The sequence below is a fragment of the Balearica regulorum genome, chromosome Z, assembly GCF_011004875.1.
Source record: "Balearica regulorum gibbericeps isolate bBalReg1 chromosome Z, bBalReg1.pri, whole genome shotgun sequence".
Classification (NCBI taxonomy): domain Eukaryota; kingdom Metazoa; phylum Chordata; class Aves; order Gruiformes; family Gruidae; genus Balearica; species Balearica regulorum.
In genome coordinates, this window is record NC_046220.1 from 58,658,914 (window position 1) to 58,677,944 (window position 19,031).

At 35.6% G+C, this 19,031-nt stretch overlaps 1 protein-coding gene across 1 annotated transcript in view; it reads left to right on the forward strand.

The window, feature by feature from the left end:
* The window catches only part of FCHO2 (FCH and mu domain containing endocytic adaptor 2), a 99,184-nt gene that overhangs the window by 56,188 nt on the left and 23,965 nt on the right, over positions 1–19,031 (forward strand). Inside the window, exons 11-17 of the mRNA XM_075741201.1 lie at positions 3,999–4,023; positions 12,085–12,139; positions 14,641–14,819; positions 15,400–15,414; positions 15,825–15,849; positions 16,570–16,612; positions 17,316–17,410. Of these exons, the coding sequence (XP_075597316.1) occupies positions 3,999–4,023; positions 12,085–12,139; positions 14,641–14,819; positions 15,400–15,414; positions 15,825–15,849; positions 16,570–16,612; positions 17,316–17,410 (437 nt within the window). The remainder of the gene's footprint in view (positions 1–3,998; positions 4,024–12,084; positions 12,140–14,640; positions 14,820–15,399; positions 15,415–15,824; positions 15,850–16,569; positions 16,613–17,315; positions 17,411–19,031) is intronic.

Here is a 19,031-nt window from a genome sequence, read left to right on the forward strand (position 1 = left end):
CCTTCGTTCTACATTTGAACATTGTAGGTAATGTGATTCTCATGCGTAGTCCTAATGAAATAATAGCTCTGTACATAGAAAAAGTACTGGATGCCTGTGTTTGCAGAATTGAAGCTTCAGTTATTCTTTCATTAGAACAACTTCTGTGTGCAGCATCAAAGGACAGAAAAATCTTTGAATGTTTTTTCATGTGCACACTCATTTCTAAAAGACTATCATTCTAACTCGTGACTGATGTCCCAGCTATACCCTTTGCCGTATTCATTACGCATGCTCTGTGTCCCAGGAGTTAAAACTCTACAGAAAGTGAGTTTGAATAAAAGTTCTTAGATCGATTGTTCTCAGTCTATGTATTACCAGTTATGGTCACTATATTCCAATGTATTTCTTTCATAATTTCTATATGTGTGTTTTCAATAGAAGTATTTGATTTAACAGAAAATAGCTTAAAATTTGTCAAACGTAGCAATTTAGAAATATTCTCAGAGGCAACATGTGCATACATACTTTTTAAAATTACTTTTAAAAGATATTTTACCAGCTGTAGTTTTTACTGTAATGCTGAAAAACTAATGACCTAAGAACTGCAGATGCTAATTATTTGCACATACAGAAGTACCTTATAGCTATTTTTCTTTTAATGTTTAATTTTAATAGTGATACACTTCTAAACCATGCTTTTTCTTCTGTCTGTCATGATGCCTTTAGGGCACCACGGTGTTGGTTTTTTAAGTCATCCCTCTGTATTTCTGTTCTTTATGTGATTTAGTGGTTCCCCCACCCTCTCCTCTGTTCTTTATTAAGCTGAAGTAAATGTTGTATATAGTGTGATTTTTGGTCAGCAGTAATCTGAGAACACTATCTTGTTACAAAGAATCACCTATTCTGATGAAAGTTTAGTTTAAAGTAATTAAATTAAAATGTTATAAATATTTTATCATATTCATATTTTAAACAGCTTTAGTGCCCCTTTTAAACGTAATCACTCTCTGGAAAGTTTTTTGCTACGCTTTTTTTTTTGCGATGCAAAACCGTTGCAGTATCAAATCACAACAAAAATTATGTTTGATCATTTGCCTATTGTGGTTTGCCCTTAATTGCAAAGTAGTGATTTTGATAGTAATGAGCACTGTTGTATGATTGAATTCTGTAGCTGTCATCTTTTTCTTGTCCAACAAAATAATTATTTTGCCACCATGTGAGTTATTACTCAAGCTAACCTCATGTCATGTATGTTTATAAGTCTCCTTGCAAACCAGGCATCTCCTTCCATTCATTCTTTGTCAGATGATGAAATGTAATCTGGCCACAACAAAGATTTAGGGCTCTTAACAGTAGTTTTCCAGAATCAGTAAAGGCCTAGAAGCTCCAGATGAACTCTTCCCATGTGTGTGACTCATTGTATCCTTACTCAGAGATGATATTTTTCTTTGACCTGTAAGAGAAAAAAATTTTCATAGGCACTGAGGGCTGAAAACTGGCTTCTACACTATATGAAACATTTTCCACCTTTGTATGTTTATCGATTGTAGTATCTGAATACTTTTCTAAAAGCTGCTTTTTTCCAAAGACATTTTATTTAATGTTGAAAGATAATACCAGTTTCTCTTTCTGGAAAAAAATTTTTGTTTTTCATGGCACAATGATGTCATCAGAAAATATAAATCAGCTCAGCTACTCTGAAGTGGGAAAAGAATTTGCCTTGCTTGCAACAAGTTGGACGGAGATTTGGTTTATATTATATTATTTGTTTCTATATTTACACGCAATACAAAAGGGAATAGATTCTGAGGTCAGAAGGAAAGAAATATGACCTCCTATGTAACACATGCCATAGGCTTTTACAGAGATTATTGCATTAATTCCTAACCTCTAAATTAACTAGAACATCACAAATAAATAACAGAGGATTCATTATACGATTAAGAAAAATATTCTAATAGTTACTTATGATGTCTTTAAAAATTTTATTGCTAGTCTAAATTTTGTCTGATTTCATCTTCAGCTGATGATCCTCTTATAGGCTGTACATGATAAAACTCTGTATCATCAGAAACTTCTCTGTACATAGAGGTCACGTCCTTTCTTAATCTCTTGTTAAATTTGGCTGTAAACTTATTTAGCTTGTGTAGGGCAGGCTTTCTGCATCTAGAAAAACTCTTACGGTTTGTAGTTTATCAATACAGTTCTTAGTGTTGGCACCTAAACTGGATGTTGTTTCTAGAAATGGTTTTACACAGGGAAATAACATACACGGTGTATTCTATTACATATTGCTATACAAGTTAGTCAAGGATTTCACTTCTTTTTCTAACCACTGCTTTGCATAATTTGATGGTTTTAGTTTTTATCTACAATCCTTAAATTCCCTTACAGAATGCCCATTAGCTGAAATGTTACCTTATACTAGAAGCATGACCTCATTCTTTAATCTTAAAAGAAAGATTGTGCATCTAGTGATGTAAAAGCACATCTATCTAAAACCTAATGTCCTCATTTTCCAGTCACCAGCATTTGCAAATGGACTTTTCCTTTGTAGCTTGAGAACGGATCCTGGAGGTGTTGTTGATGCTCCTCTGAATGATACTACATCTGCTATTACTTTTTGAGATCTATTAGCTTACTAATTTTGAAAATCTTCATTATGGGCTAAATTACTTTCATTGTAGTTTGCCTCACATCTTTCACATTTCTTAACTTTTATGGACTTCAGGCTGTCTTGTTTGAGTACAGATGTTTTAAAACCAAATGTCAGAAAATCTGTTTGTTGTATCTTTTGAGAGGTCTAACACTTTATTTCTTGAAGCTGTAAAACAGCTTTTAAAATAGCTCTTTCTATTGCTATGAATGCAGTTTCCAGCAGAGGGAGATAAGATGCAAGTCAATTACAAACTTGGTCACATACGTTATCTTTTGTGTGAGGCCTTTCAGAGGAGAAGGGATCCTTCATCTCACTGTCAATTCCTTAACTGAATGTACTGAATTTCATATTAATGCTTCCATGTTATCAAGTTTTCATACCTGTTTTTAAAGACACTGTAGTTTTTTACATTTAACCCATTTAGCCTTTCAGAGAAGATGATTTAGATTGCAATAGATTCGATTATTTTTTCTCCTCTTTTTTCTGTAAGTGTATATTTAGGACATTCAGTTTTATTATATAAAATTAACTGTTGGTCGCTGGCACTTACGGCTTTATTTGTCTGGATGCAAATTAGAGAGGACTTGTATGCTACTCAAGTATTCCCACTGTCTGTAAATGTAATTACTTCTGCTTTTTATAGACATCAGAGAGAATCATTGTCATTAATCTTTTTAATTACCACTGCTTAAATCGAAGTTATAGTGGAAAAATATAACATTTGTGAATAATGTGCTTGCAATCACTGCCTTTCTGCTGAGGACTTTTTTTTTTTTTAAGTGCTTACTAGGAAGGTAGTTTATTTTTTCTGGCATCTTCTAGTGTTTGACTGCAAATATGCTTGACAAACATGAACTAAGAATGAAATTCCGAAAGAGGGAAGCTCTGAATTCCTCTAAGAATAGCCTTAATTTCTTTGGGAACTGGTTATTGTCCAAAATGTTTTGCAGTTGGTTGTGGCCTATTTCAGTAGGATTGGTGACTTCTACTTACTGTGCACATCAACCACAGAGACCTGACTCTTAAAGTTTCTTCATCCAGAATACAGCTTCATACTCCTGGCTTCCCTTGGTTTTTTTTCTTATTCTTTTATTTTTTCACTGTGATGAGAGTGATTTTTCAGCATTTCTCTTGAGTAGTTCTTCTGTGGCGTTTTGAGCATAAACTTTCAGCTTTTATTTAAATCTCATTGATTTGAATGTGGATTATTTATAGTGAAAATTTTAACAGAGCCTGAGAAGCAAAATGGTCAAATGCAAAATTTCAAATTAATTGAAAATATTAAAGAAAGTACCAGAATTGTGTGAATAAAATAATTTATGCATTTTATAATTGTGTATTTTCTTTTTTTTAATAGGGAGTGTCCAGATGCAGACTCAGTTGTAAGTAGACTTATTTCCAAAACAAATGTATGTGCTAATATTGTCAAGCACTACAGTCTGATGAAATCTAACTTATATACCATCTCTACATTGCATTATTTATCTGATAGAGGATTTAGTATTTTGAAAATATAGTTGAAGTGTTAATTTTGCTCAGTACATAATCTTTAGCACATTTAATATAGGGGAGTTTTAGTACCTAGTATTAACACTTATTTTGAGAAACTTGGTTTAAAAAAATCTAATAGAACCATTCTTCTAAATAAGGAAGAGTAAGTTTTGCCACATAGTAGAAGAATATGTGAAAGAACAGCCTTGTAAGCATCATTGAGACAGTTATTTTATCCTGTGCAAAGTCATCTTGATTTAGAGCAAATTTCTTTTCTTGGGTACATTTAGAGTAAAGTAACTTTAGAATTATCCCTGTAATTATCAGGCTTTTCATGGAAATAATATCTTTTGACAGTTCAGGTTGAGTCACTGGAGTGAACCACAACTGGGTTTGACTTGCAATTTTTATTTTCTTCTTTGCTTATTTCGGTCTCTGCGTTTTTAAAAACTAATTAGTTCAAAAAAATTCAACTGTAAGTGTGTTGGACATTTTTTCTGGCTGCATCAGGCACACCATATGATCATCTAAGTTAATTGTTCCTGTCTAGATGTAATTTATATTTTGTTTAAAAAAAAGACATAGTGTCTAACAGCAAAAATGATACTTTTGTTGCATTCTCTTTTTTGTTTTATGCCAACATTTTATGACTGCATTTGGAATTTAAAATTTGGTCTATCATTTCTTCTTGCTTTTTACAAGCAATAGTATTATTCTGAATGGTAGAATGCTTTACTAGTAGCAGCCATTACTGTCATTCTCATGAAAAATGTTGCAGCATACCATAGATGAGATTCATTTCACCCCTTATAAACAAGCACCCCAGAGTGCCTTTACATTTTAAGGTTTCTGACCTCTTCTGGAAAGTCCCATTTCAAATGTTTTTCATTTTTCTTGTCTTTTAAGATTTCCTTTCTGTTTAATTTTTCAAAGTTCATCTAAGTAGTTATAGCAATCTATGTTGTTATTTCTATGAGGATTTGTTGTATATGGATCTTTGTAATAAATTACACATATCAAGAAAATGAACTTGGAAAAATATTATTTAAAAAAAAACCGAAAGCAAATACAATTTTTGTTTGATCACTAGAAAATACTGAGGACCAGCCCTCAGAAAATTCAGCTTATTTAAGGTGTCCCAATTATGATTTTGATTAGTTTTGGTCACTCATGGAAATCTCTGTCTGTCTTTTTTTTTTAAAGGTGGCTTTTGTTTATTTGTGAAAAATTTTAGTTGTATGAAAGGGACATTAGAGAGAGCCACTCTACAACTATTTATAACTATAAGCACTGAGGTAAATATATTGACATTTTAGAAGTTAAGGATCCAGTAAGAACTGACTTCAATACTTTCTCTACCAATTCTACATGATATTGTGGATCTTTGAACATACACCATGTAGTCAATACCATTAGGACCTTCTCACTAGTTCAAAATGCATAATGCAGTGTGTTTGAGCTTGTATTCTCCGTTTCCAGAAAACAAAACAGTGAGATGGTCTTAAAAAAATCTTTTGTACTAAAATGGAAATTCTAAAATTTATCCATGGCAAGCCATCCACTTGTGCTCATCCTTTTTGTAGCTACCAGATTATGTATATTAGAAAATGTGATGCATTTGAATAAATTGTTAATTCCTATCAATATTTTTTTGTAACTTCTAGAAGAGATTTTTATGTGCTCATGAGTTGGAAGGCAGCCATGAACTGAGAACTGGTATTTGTTAAAAAGGTTGACCACTTCAATAAGCAGTCTCTGTTTAAATTTACATGACAGTAGGTCATGAGATTTAAAACTCCTGTGTTGTTACATGTCAATCTACACATGTAACTTCCATTAAGCTAAGCCTTGATAATTAAGAAAAATAGAAAGTTAACTGTGTGTACACTAGAAGGAGATAGCAACTGAAGTCTGGCTCTGTATGTGTTCGTTACCTAGAAAGTTTTTCTAAAGGCAGAACTAATTGTCTTGTTTCCATGGTTGTGCCATGTCTCTAGGGATGGTCTATAGGAAGAGACAAGCTCTAGTAGAAATTTCTCTTTTGGAGAAGCATTTACAAGGTTCCACTTGTGTCAAGTAAGATCGGAATTTGGATTGCAACCCTTCCGTTGGTTGGGATGCTTGCAGATCTCCTTCTTCTACTTGACTGCCTATTTTCATGAAGACTGTAGTAATGTAATTATCCCTGAGTCCTCTGTTCTGTCTGTCAAATCCATTTGAAATTGTCCAGTAAGTTCAAAAGTAATTAAGAAGGGAGCCACACATGCACAGAACATAATGCTGAAACTTTTTTTCATAGAAACTGCAATGCAAACAGATACATTGAAGTATCCAGAACTTTTCATTAACCTCTTTACATACAAGTTTAGCATAATTACAGTTGTATAGAATTATACACCATTTTTATTGCTGGGGACTGATTGAATTTGGAACCATCAAACTCTAATTAGTAGAACACAAGTGTAACCTTATATTTAGTGAAATTCAAATGTTTTTCTTTATTTGCATTTTGTAATGTTTAGTTCTGGCATATTTTGAATAGCTGCCATTCATACAAAGTACAAGGCTTTGCAGTCACAGCACGAGGCAGGGACACTTTGAATACCTGTTTTTCTTTCTGCATCTCTGGCAATGGTAGAAACTGACTGGCTGCTCTCTTCTTCCATGTCTTTTGGGCTAATAGGCACCCTAAGGAGAGGAGGCTGATAATATGTAATACTTCTGTTTTAAACTAAGGGTGTGCCTGAGTCAAATTTACATCTCAAATATGTCAAAAGTGGAGAGGCTCTTTTTTCTGTCTTTCCAGGCTGTGAGCTTCAACTGCTTACTTTGAGTTTGCTTCAGTCCTCGTCTGGATTACAAGAAGTCAGTCCAGTTCAGTAAAATAACAGAAAGTTTATCTGGCAGAAAAAGAAACAGTGAGCTGTTCAGCTGTGCTGTATCTTGAAGCATACCCTGAGGAAAACTTGATAAGGAGCTCTCATAACTACTGTAGATATCTCAGGAGAAGAGAAAATAGACAGAAATTAATCTGAAGCGTAGTGAAGGTTCTTTGCTTCTTGACCGATTACCACCCTGTAAGCACTGCTTACCTTGCTGAGGAAGGGCCAGACGAAGTAGCTAGGCTAAAATACACTCCACATGTTCCTCTCTTGTCCTTTGTATGTAGCCCAGAGGAACTAATGACATGGTACTGGTGTGGCTTCTTTCATTGCTTTTAGATGACAGATGGAACAGAGCAAGGAAACAGACAAAGTATTCACCAAAACTAAAAAACCCTCACATTTTGGCAATAGAATGCTTAGTCCTCATGCTTTTTGTATAGGCAGTTTTACTTTGTTATTTATTATGTCCTTATGTATAATTTCCTAAAAAAATTATTTAACCCAGACAGTTCATAGAACATACTCATGCAAAGACAGAGTTTATAAGCCCTAAATTTTTAGTATATAGTTAAAACTGGATAATACCTTAATTACTAATATATTGTATTACGTCTGCAAACGCAGGGAATGCTCTCTGGTTTTTATAGCTATATGTTTAACTGCTCAACAAAACCTCTGAGACTGTGAAACCTTCTCCTAAGGAAGTCCACCTTTCCAGTTACTTCTGCAGAGTTGTGGTGGGTTGACCCTGGCTGAGGGCCAGGTGCCCACCAGAGCCACTCTATCACTCCCCTCTTTCATTAGACAGGGGAGAAAAGGTACAATGAAAAAAAAAAAACTTACGGGTCGAGATAAGGACAGGGAGAGATCATTCTCTAATTATCATCACGAGCAAAACAGACCAAACTTAGAGAGGGAATTCATCTTATTTATTACTAAGCAAAACAGAGTAGAGGAATGAGAAATAAAACCAAATCTTAAAAACACCTCCCCCCACCCCTCCCATCTTCCCGGGCTCAACTTCACTCCCGGCTTCAACCTCCGCCCCCCTCAGCGGCACAGGGGGACGGGGAGTGGGGGTTACGGTCAGTTCATCACATGGTGTTTCTGCCGCTTCTTCATCCTCAGGGGGAGGACTCATTGTTCCCCCGCTCCAGCGTGGGGTCCCTCTCACGGGAGACAGTCCTTCACGACCTTCTCCAACGTGAGTCTCCTCCACGGGGTGCAGACCTTCAGGAGCAGACTGCTCCAGCGTGGGTCCCCCACGGGGTCACAAGTCCTGCCAGCAAACCTGCTCTGGCGTGGGCTCCTCTCTCCATGGATCCACAGGTCCTGCCAGGAACTTGCTCCAGCGTGGGCTTCCCACGGGGTCACAGCCTCCTTCAGGTGTCTCCACCTGCTCCGGCGTGGGGTCCTCCACGGGCTGCAGGTGGAATCGCTACACCCCCTCATCCTCCCTCCATGGACTGCAGGGGGACAGCCTGCTTCACCATGGTCTTCGCCACGGGCTGCAGGGGAATCTTGCTCCGGCGCCTGGAGCACCTCCTCCCCCTCCTTCTTCACTTGACCTTGGTGTCTGCAGATGTTCTTACATCTTCTCACTCCTCTCTCTGGCTGCAAAAGCGCTCTCTAACTGTTTTTCTTAAATATGTTATCACAGAGGCGCTGATTGGCTTGGCCTTGGCCAGCGGCGGGTCCGTCTTGGAGCCGGCTGGCATTGGCTCTGTCAGACACAGGGGAAGCTTCTAGCAGCTTCTCACAGAAGCCACCCCTGTAGCCCCCCCGCTACCAAAACCTTGCCATGCAAAACCAACACAAGAGTTCAATTCACATCCATATTGAGCTTATTTTTTACTGCAAAGACTACAAATAACATGTTTGGGTAGGGGGCTAAACCAGACTTTCACCCCCATCGTATTAATAACTACTTCTCACAGAAACCCAAAGTTTGTAAAGATCATCTTCCTTTGTGTTGAAGTTCAAAAATTACATGTGTATACATGAAGGTTGTGGTTTTTTCCTCTGATGAGCATGGTAGGCAAATCAGGTCTTGTCTCTATCATCTGCCTGATACTTAAAAGACGCACTGTTACCCACAACATAACATATAGTTCTGCAACTGTAGGAGTGTGGCGAACGGAGTTAGTCAAGTAAATTTAAATGCCTTCATTAACATCAGATTTGTTAATATATCTCTCTCAAAATGCTGTGTCCTCTACCACTGTTACAAAATGTAGATTAGTAAATAAAATTCTGATGTTTCAGGAAGCAGAAACATTCACCTGTTCAACCATTCAAAATATCAACAATATTTTGAAATTGTTACTTAACTTGTAAGTAAGATTATGAGGTACCATTTTGCTTGTATGTGATGCAATTTGTCTTTGTCAATACAAAAGTACATCAAGTGTCTCTTCCACCCTTTTCTTCTATTGGTTTACACAAAGATATAAATTCAATATCTCATTAATGGAAGCAGAAGGTATTCTAAGAATGATCATAAATTGGAACAAGAATCATTGACAAAGCTAGAAATACAAAATGAATTATTTCTGACTCTGTATACACTGTGTAGAGTCAGACATTTTAAATTATATATATTTAAATTTTAGAAATAGGGAAAAAAAAGTACAAATTATGTTTTCTGCACAGTGTTAGAAAAAAGTGGTAATGTAGGCCTGCTGAAAAAGGAATTTTTCAGTTCCTGTGTTCAGAAGTTAAGCTGAAAAGCTTCCATCTCTGTTATGTATGTATTAATTTTGACTTGTTTGTCTGAAGTTATGAGGCTAATGGTAAAGTGCCATTGCTGAGGAATAGATGATTCGAATCTCTTTGCAAGATCAGAACTAATTAATATGCAGAAAGAAATGTAATACTTTAAGAACTTTAGAATTTTAGTACTCGCTAAGGATTTACTTTATCCTAGAGATTATTCAGTAAATTAAAAACAATGTAATGAAAATAACTTCTGCAAACTACATTTTTTTCACAGTTCATATCAAAATAGTCAGATTTGCGAGCTATGCTGTGTGTGCCCAGTAATAATATCATTGACATATATGGCCCAGCTGGAAGAAAAACTAAATGTTGTATATTTAAAGATTTCTGTTTGTTTACAATTCATCTTAACCATGAATGATCCTTATCTATTGAAAATTGCCTAGTGTGACATCTAAAATGATTCCAGAATTCAGAAGTTGTAGTATTGTTGGAAAATGTAGCTACCCTCTAGATATATGTTTTTGTTCTGTTTACTTTGATGTCAAGTTTCGTTAGTGTTTTTTGCTGTATAAACAAGGTCGGCCTGAGGTCAAGCGTAGCTAAGAACACTGATTTGAGCAAGTACAGCTAAGGTACTAGACCGTGTGATCCTACTCTTACTACTTCTTTCTTTTCTTTCTTTCTTTCTTTCTGTTCCATACTTTTTTTTTTTTTAATCAAATAGCAGTGAAGTCTAGATCTTATAAGTATTTCAAGAAATTGCATCTATGTGTTCCATTTTTTAAGGTTTAAGGTTAAGGATTATTTTGGACCTCAGTTTGATGTGCTATTTAATTGGGTACAGTATCACATCTCCTATACTGGATTGTATTTTTTACTCTTTTTAGCAGAAAGTTTGATCTATGTTTAAATTCATTCCATTTAATCCAGAAGTGCTAGATTTAGACAGTTGTGTAGAGGAGACTTTCTTAATAAAATATCAGACATCCCATTTGTGATATGTGTAAAAGGAATAGAGGGACAACTACATTTTTGTGTTTTACTTCCTCTGTAATTCAAAAGCTATTCAAAGTGGCTTCAAATTTTAGGGGAAGTCAAGTGGTTCCTTGGTAGTCCACTTGAAGTCTGCAGTGTAAGTCATTTTGTTACATCTCATGTCTTACAACAGCAAAGTATATTTTGGCCATACTGTATATATTAGTCAAACTGCCTCCCAGTACCTACTTTCTTGTAGTATAAACTGATTGGTACACTAGAATAAATAACTTTTTTTATACAAATCTTGTAATTTTTATAAGGCATTTATAACTGGTGAAATCACAACATTTTGAAGGCACCTGGGTTGTGCTTTTTTGTAACAAACTTACTGAGTCATCTGAGCAGTTCAGACAGACTAACTATGCGTACAAAGTCATGAGTGGGCTTTTCTGTTCTGAGTGGAGAAAGTACCTGTGTATCCAAGTGTATCTTTTTATATATAATATACACAAGTGTGGGGTTTTGCACATTTTTAAAATTTAGATTATTATATTAGAGACTTTTTTCTGTCTGCACAAAAGCTTTTTTATGAAATGAAGTGCTTATCTAAGCTTATCTAAATGATTTTAACATAATTCTCTTCAATTTATGTTTAATTGCTTGTAAAAACTGAAAAACGGAACTAGTCTGAAGTTCCCAGATGCTTATTAGCTTTGAAAATCCAGGATGGTGCTGGAGATGTGTAACGGAAAACTTTGGAACATGATTTTCAGCACTTGTATTTAAGTTTTGTCTGTGCCTTTTGATTAATGTGGATATTCTTTGCTAAAGCAATAGTGCAGGCTTGCTGCCTTTTGAAGGAGAGGAGAGGAAGTTGCAACCTGTGTAACCTGGAGTGGTTTTACTCAGATATTAAAGTATTGACTAGTACTTCGGAAATGTTTTGCTCCCATACCATCAGAGCCTCCTGTGGCTAAGCTGAGAAAATTAGAAGTAGAAACTGGGAAAATATTTGGGGCCGAGATAATTTTAGGCTTATTTAACACTCAATAGTGAAGCTAAAATGATTCTGTTGTTTGCTGACCTTTTTGACAGAGTACTAGTAAAAGCAGATGCATTGAAACGTGCTAGTTTTCACAGGAAATTTGGAGGTTGTTTTGTTTTATTCTGTTCCTGAGGTTTCTTGTCACACTACTTCTGAACTACAGGGCGTAACTTGAGATAACTGTAATAATGGTGGATAACAATGACTTTCATGAGCTGTCAATCAAATTTTAATCTGTCAATAATATAAAATTCAGTCTGATATAAGAACAACATGGGGTTTTAGATATTTGTCAATATCATAATTTTTGTTTTTCTTTTTAGAATATTCCTGATGTAGATGATGAAGGATATAGCATTAAACCAGAAGCAACACAGGATATCCTTTTCACTATTATTGTGACGAGTTATTTGATGATTACAATTCTTTGGAGAGAGAAAATAACGATTAAAGTGTTAAGTAAAGGAAGATGAATGACATTCATGCCTTTGTTGCAACCTTGTATTCTTATGTTCATAGCTTTTGTAAAATGTACAAAATTCTGTCTATCTTAGATTTTGTGTATCTGCAAATGGTAAAGATTAGATCAGATGTCTTGGGAACTTTAAATAAGACTTTTTGTCTGACAGTAAAAAAAAAAAACAAAGCCTGCATAAAACCTTTAAGGTGACAATGCAGATCTTTCTCCTTGAAAAGCTCTCAGAGAGTTTGTAAAGTTTGTAAACTTTTTTTAACTGTACAGAGTGGTTATCTGTTCTATACCTGTACCCTCCTGCTTTTTTAGAACACTGTTAAAAAGATGGGGTGCTCCTGCAGTTTAGAAATAGAATTTCTGTTAATTAATGAAGTCATTATACAACATGTTGTTTCTAATTGGTGCTTCTAGCTTTTATTGTCTTTTTAATAATAGCTTTGATAATGCAGATTAGATGTTTGTTACGAGTCATTTTTATGGAGGTTCATGATTTTTCTCTGCACTTCCTTTGAAGGAAAAAATTACTGTCCTCTCTTTTCCTCCCATCAGAAACAGAGAGAAGCTCTATTTAAGAGCTGTGAATAATTGCTGTAGATCTAAGTAAGCCTAATATGTTGGCAAAGTAGCTCATTTTTGGAAATGAATTCACTGAATTCTCTGCATACAGCAGATAAAAGGTAAACTTACACTTTCCAGTTACCTTAAGTTGTGAAAACTTTTAAGCAGTTAACAGCATGTTAAAGCAGGCTTTTTTCATAGTTTCTCTGTTTTCAACTTTGAAGCATATGCCTCTGTTGCCCCCAGTGAAGATTGCTGTACTGATAAAAGCAGTTTGTGTTATCTCCTATTTACAAAATTCATATAAAAGTGAAAGACTTCTATCCAGTTCCGAGAGGGGCATTATTTCATGCTTGGCATGTATTTATGAAAGGGAGAGAAGAGTGACCAACATTCGTGCTTTGTAAATTATTCATCTGGGTATCTTTTTCTACATTTTCCTTTTTGTTGTGAAACAATAGAAAAGGCCGTACATTCGGTGAAAAAGCTCAATGGTTTGCAATCCCTGTCAGCCAAGTAGTGATTCAACTTCTGAAAATCTTGACCAGTTTCAGAAAGTGATCAGTTCCTTTCCTTTTTAGGTCCCTTAGCCTCCAAGAGTGGATATTTATTCTGTTGATGTGAACTCTTGAGATGATTTGTTGAAGGATATTATTTTACCATAATGGCAGTCAGTCTTAATAACTCCAGTATGAAGTGTTGGAAAAGCACATTATAAGACCTGCCTGATTTGTAGGAAATGAATCTTGAAACATGGTGATACCTTTCAAGACAACATCTTTTGATGAAATGAAAAATGACTTATCTTTGAAATTTTCTTTTTCTAGATATGATCCATTTTGGGGGACAGATAGGCTGTAAGATGAAGATATTTGGCTTTTTCTTCACCACAACTCAGGGATTCTTTCAGTTGAAATGGATTTGGAATGCCTTTAGGGTTCAGGTTAAATCTTTGTCAGGGAATAGTTTGAAAAGATTTAATTCAAATGGCTGGCGTATTTCCATGTGAAAATAACAGAAGTGACGTATAGAATATGTAAGCTCCCCCTAGGTAGTATGAAACTTTTATGTTTAAGTAGAGGAAAATTTTCAAATTCTTTATTGACAAAACAAATGCATTTTTAAGACTTAGCATAGGCCTTCCAGAGCTTTTGTTCAGTACAGCTCCTGTGCATATAAAGAACCAAGGCTCAGTTAATCTGTGTATTTTCCTTATTTTGACGGCTGAGTTGTTCTGATTCCTTTTTTGCCAGAGATGACAGTGCTTTAAGCAGCTGACGTTGTTCAGTTTACTGTGCAGCCTTCTGTGTAACTGGCATCCTTTCTTGCAAAATTTTCAGTGCCACTCTGCAGAAGGGGCGAGTAATGGCGGCTGCCACTACGGCTGTTTACTGATAATGTTTGGTACAGGTACCATGGGCGTTTCACTGCTAATTAAAAAAGCTAGGGCTTTCCTTCACTTGGTTTAAAAGGATTTCTTCATTTTCCATATGTGTACTAGAATTCCTGGTTGAGTCTTACAAATCATAAATTTAACATGCAGAAGTGTTGCTAATGTAGAATCTTGAATTTACCCTGATGCTTTCAAATATGCAGTTGTTCAGTTATATGACATAGTGCCTTTCAGAACAGAATACCATTATGAAAATTAATGGAATATAAAAAGCAAAATTTACCTCATAGTTGTTAATTTTGGACAGTGGATATATTTGAAGTGTTTATGTAAGAGCACAAAGAGGTTAGGCTGCATTTTTTTATCTGTGGTGCTCACTTAATATAAGCATTTTGTAGAGGGTAATTATGAAATGGATGAATTTGAAGTATTTCCACCTTAACTGAGAAAAACATACCAAAGCGAACCACTTCTATTCATCCAGTGATTCTGACTCTGAAGATGATGAGCCCAGGAGGTTCCATGTAGAAATAAAACCTGTCCAGCCAAATAATAGCTCTCAATATACCATGCCTTCCTTGGATGAATTAAAAGTATCTATAGGGAACATCACTCTTTCTCCAGCAATATCTGTAAGTTATTTTGTTCCTTGTATTTTTAATGCGTAGAAAAGTGGTAAAGAATCTTTAGTGTAAACATACATTTTACTATACAGAATTTGTTCTAGGTTCAAGTTCAATGATTCTTTTCTTTTCTTGTGCCGTAGGTCATCTTTTGTACACTTTATTGCAATGTAACATTAAGTAATTCTCCCTTCTCAGATTTTAACTTTCCTTTGATTTTTGGGAGTGCTCAGTCCTTGTCTTCCTGCTGTTGCTACCACAAGACATTTGAATACATTGTGGAGTTAGCTGAGCATGGCTTTTAACATAGTTTGCTAATTAGTATTCAATAATGTACAAACCTCTAAAATACATCATACAATGTGGATACATGTAACATTTACAGTGCAGCTTTATTGATGTATTCTGCTAATCCACAGAACGATCCTTTATATCATGAGATATTACAAATAGACAGTGTTAAAGTATGCTAGTACAATATTCAGATCAGAATAAGAACAGCTGTGATTTTAAGGAAGATATTGTGCATAACATATTAAAATAATAATGATGAATTTTCTCTTTCTCCCCCGCCCCGGCATTTTAAAAGCAGAGACACAGTCCTGTAAGTATAAAATGGCTTTTTATTCACATTTTTAGATTATAACCAAGTAAGTGTAGTATGTGAGGGGAGTTATTGGGAAAACCTTAGGAATATTTCTTTTCGTATATAACATGTGACACTTAAGCTGTTCAATTTTACTGCCCTAGCCTGTAAAGGAATTTAGTAATACTGTTCCCTTTGTCAGCTCTACAGTGTTTGCTCCTACACTTTCTTACCAGTGTGGCGGTGTGCACTTGTTGCTCTGTCCTGGCTCATGGTCTGGTCTTCTGCAAGCTCAGAATGTTTTGCTGGGCATTGAAAGCAAAGTATCTCATAGAAAGCTGAGTGGTAATAAGAACCCTGAGACTATTCAGGATTTTATTTCACCATCGGTAAAAGAATTTATTCCTTTTTTTTTCCCCCTGTTTCAGGCACAAATGAATCGAAATTCATCCAGTAAGTATGAATCTTTAACTGTTAGTCTATTTATGTTAGGTTTTTAACATAGCATGAAAATAGATGATTTTTTTTTAATTGTTGAAGAAATAAACTTCTTAAGTATCTATATTTTAAATAGAAAAAAATATTATTTTGTCAGTTGTACATACCTCTTCTTTTCCTATATGCTCAGCTGTTCCCTGTTGTGGGAAACAGGTGAGGCTGTCTGTGACAGTGATGAGGAACACATACAAAAGCCAAAGAGGGGGGGCCATGGAAAAGACTCCTGTGCAAGTTCTTAAAACCCTTTCACCCACTCAAGTTTAGTGTGATCCACACAGCAGCAAATCACATGCTCTCTGTCTTATAGTCAAACACAAAAAACCTGGCCATGGAGATAGAGGACAGAGCAGTAGCCTCTATCCTGTACGGGTTTTTTCAGTAGGAAACCAAGTCAGATTTGCTGAAGAATAATATTGATGTAAACAGTACAGTTTAAGGAAGACATTTCAAGTGAACAACACTTCCTCCCAAAATGCATTGCTCTCCTATTAGAAGGTATTTCCGGAGGATTTGAATTTATACTATCAGAAATAATGCATTTGCTCTTTTCCATTTTAATAATTCATAATTAGTTTTGAACTGCAACCATTAATATTTACTATCTTTTTATAATGAAGCTGAAATTTTAATTTTAGAGTGTCACAGCTTTGGTGATAATATGTATCTTTTGTTTAGGTGAAGAGTTAGCAAAATCAAAGCTTTCTGCTCCAACTAATGAGTAAGTTCAAATTTAAAATTCTACCAAATGCAGTTTTGCAGGAATTTGGTCTTACTTTACTTTTATACTCAGAAACTCATTGGAAAGATTAGCTCACTGCTATTTTAAGTCAGGCATCTATTGCATCATAAGATTTAAGGAGTAATTATGTAACAATGGAGATTTCTATTCATTTGTTTTCCCCTTAATATGCATTTGCTGCATTGTGATCTGTCTCAATTGATATTTATAATTTCATGATTATAAAATACTCATTTTTATTAAAATCTCAGGTTTTAAATAAGACACGTTTAATTTCTATCCTACACTGTTCCATGGTAAAGTGTTTAAGATTACAAGCTCCAAATTTGGATAGGTCTGTGTACATGGCTTATGTGTGTATATACTGAAATAAATGGGTTTGAAGCTGTATGTCTCCTTGAACATGACAATCATTTGACTGACATTATGAAGTGTGTCCCCACACAAACTTGCACCAAGGTGTTAGCTCAGATAGTCTCCTTATGTGTAAATCAGTTCCTTGACCTGCAGTTTGTAAGTACTTTTTATTTTTAGATGCAAAGACTAACTAATAAGAATTTTTCTAATTTATTTATCAAATTATTATATTTATTATATTATCAAACTACTACTGAAGTTGCAGTTTGATTTTTATGAGTATATACATCTTTCATTTATATTCCAATTGTAACTCTTAATATAGAAAGGGGAACAGTGACCTCTTGGCATGGGATCCACTCTTCAACACTTCTCTTGAATCTTCCTCTTCAGCTTCCTTGGCATCCTCATCCCCTTCAGGTAAAACATTTGATAGTAGAAAATGTTTTCTCTATATACTTCAGGATGTTCTGTTGTTGCTTTTTTGGTTAGTGCTAGGGGATGTGTTTTGACTATTGAAATGAAAGAATTTTGTAAAGCAGTATACTGTGTTTTAAGTCATACACAACTGAAGGTGCAATATATCAGGCTTTCAAGATAAGGGAGCAAGGGGGAAGAAGGAACACTAGAAACCTTAGGACAATTCTGTCTTACTTCTGCCTTTTTTTATCGCCTCTCACTTTCCAAAAAAATTATCACCACCTAGAATATAATCCTATTTTTTCAGCTGGTAGGGCTGGGAGATTAAGTGGAGGTCGTGGCAGCAACTGTGAGACAAGCTGCGCTTGCGCTCTGAGTAAGGACAGGTTTCTTTCCAGGAAAGTCCGTTCGGCTATGTACAAAGGCACCGTGGAGCTTTGCTGTGAGGAACTTGTTTCCTGTAGGAAACCATGATTCTGTTAGGAGATGTGCAGTCATAATCCAAGGGCAGCTGGATAAAAACAGCAGAACTGAGACTACACTTGAGGAGGAGTGCCTGGCACCACCTGAGAGCGAGTGTATTGGCAAGAAAAGGGTGGGCTGAGGACTATGGGAGGGGGAGGGCAGGTGCTGCGTGGGAATTCCGGGGTGCAGGATTCTGGAGGATGGTAGTGTGGGCAGGATGCTCACAGGCTTTCCTGAAACCTGGTCTTTGAGGGAGAGACAGAAATCATAAAAATAATAAAAATAGTGAATATTGATTGTTACATGCAAAAGGCAGTGAAGGAGAGGGAGGCAAAATAGCATGTGAGTGAGTATGTGTGTTGAAGAGGCTGAGATCAGGAGATGTTGAGAAACAAGTTCAGAAAGAGGAAGAAGAGACCGAAACAAAAGCAGATGATATGGATATGTTAGGACCTGCTTACTAAAAGTATTTAAATCATTTATGTTGAATATCTCAGGGGATTTAAAGCAGAATCTTCTGTGTACTAACAGCAGCGGATACGCTGTTTCCATAGTTCTTTTCAGTCTACCTGCTGCATATCTTATTTTCCAGCCCCTGCTGTGTTAATGTAGAGACTCTTCTCCCACATGTCTGAGAAAGGAAGTGTTCACTGTGTCTTTTAGCTAGATATTCATATTCCAAAAATCATAATAGACCTCACTTCTTTGTTCACAATCATGGCTTTCTAGCTGTTTTCATCTGTGCTTGTTCACACAGACTAAAGAACAGTAAGGAAGAGTACACATATCAATAGGGGAATTCTGCACAACTGGTAGTAATGTCCTTTTAGCAGCAACCAGCTGCTGTGTAACCCTTTGGGATTTAAGTGGAAGTTATTCTTTCACTAAAAATTTTTGTTCCTTTAAAAGTTAGTTTTTTAACAAATCTAGCTTATGGAAATCATTAAATTGTCTCTTCCTCACCCGGTAGGTAACCAGTCTCTTGACTAGGTAACCAGTCAAGATTATTGGCTAGTGGATCCAAATTTGTAACGTATTTAAGGGTAGATATATATTACTGGAATATGCTGGAAAGAATTGGTGCTTTCTCAAAATAATCTGTTTTGCTAGCTTTGGTCTGGTATTGGGGTCTGTAGAGGAAGGCAGAGGATACTGA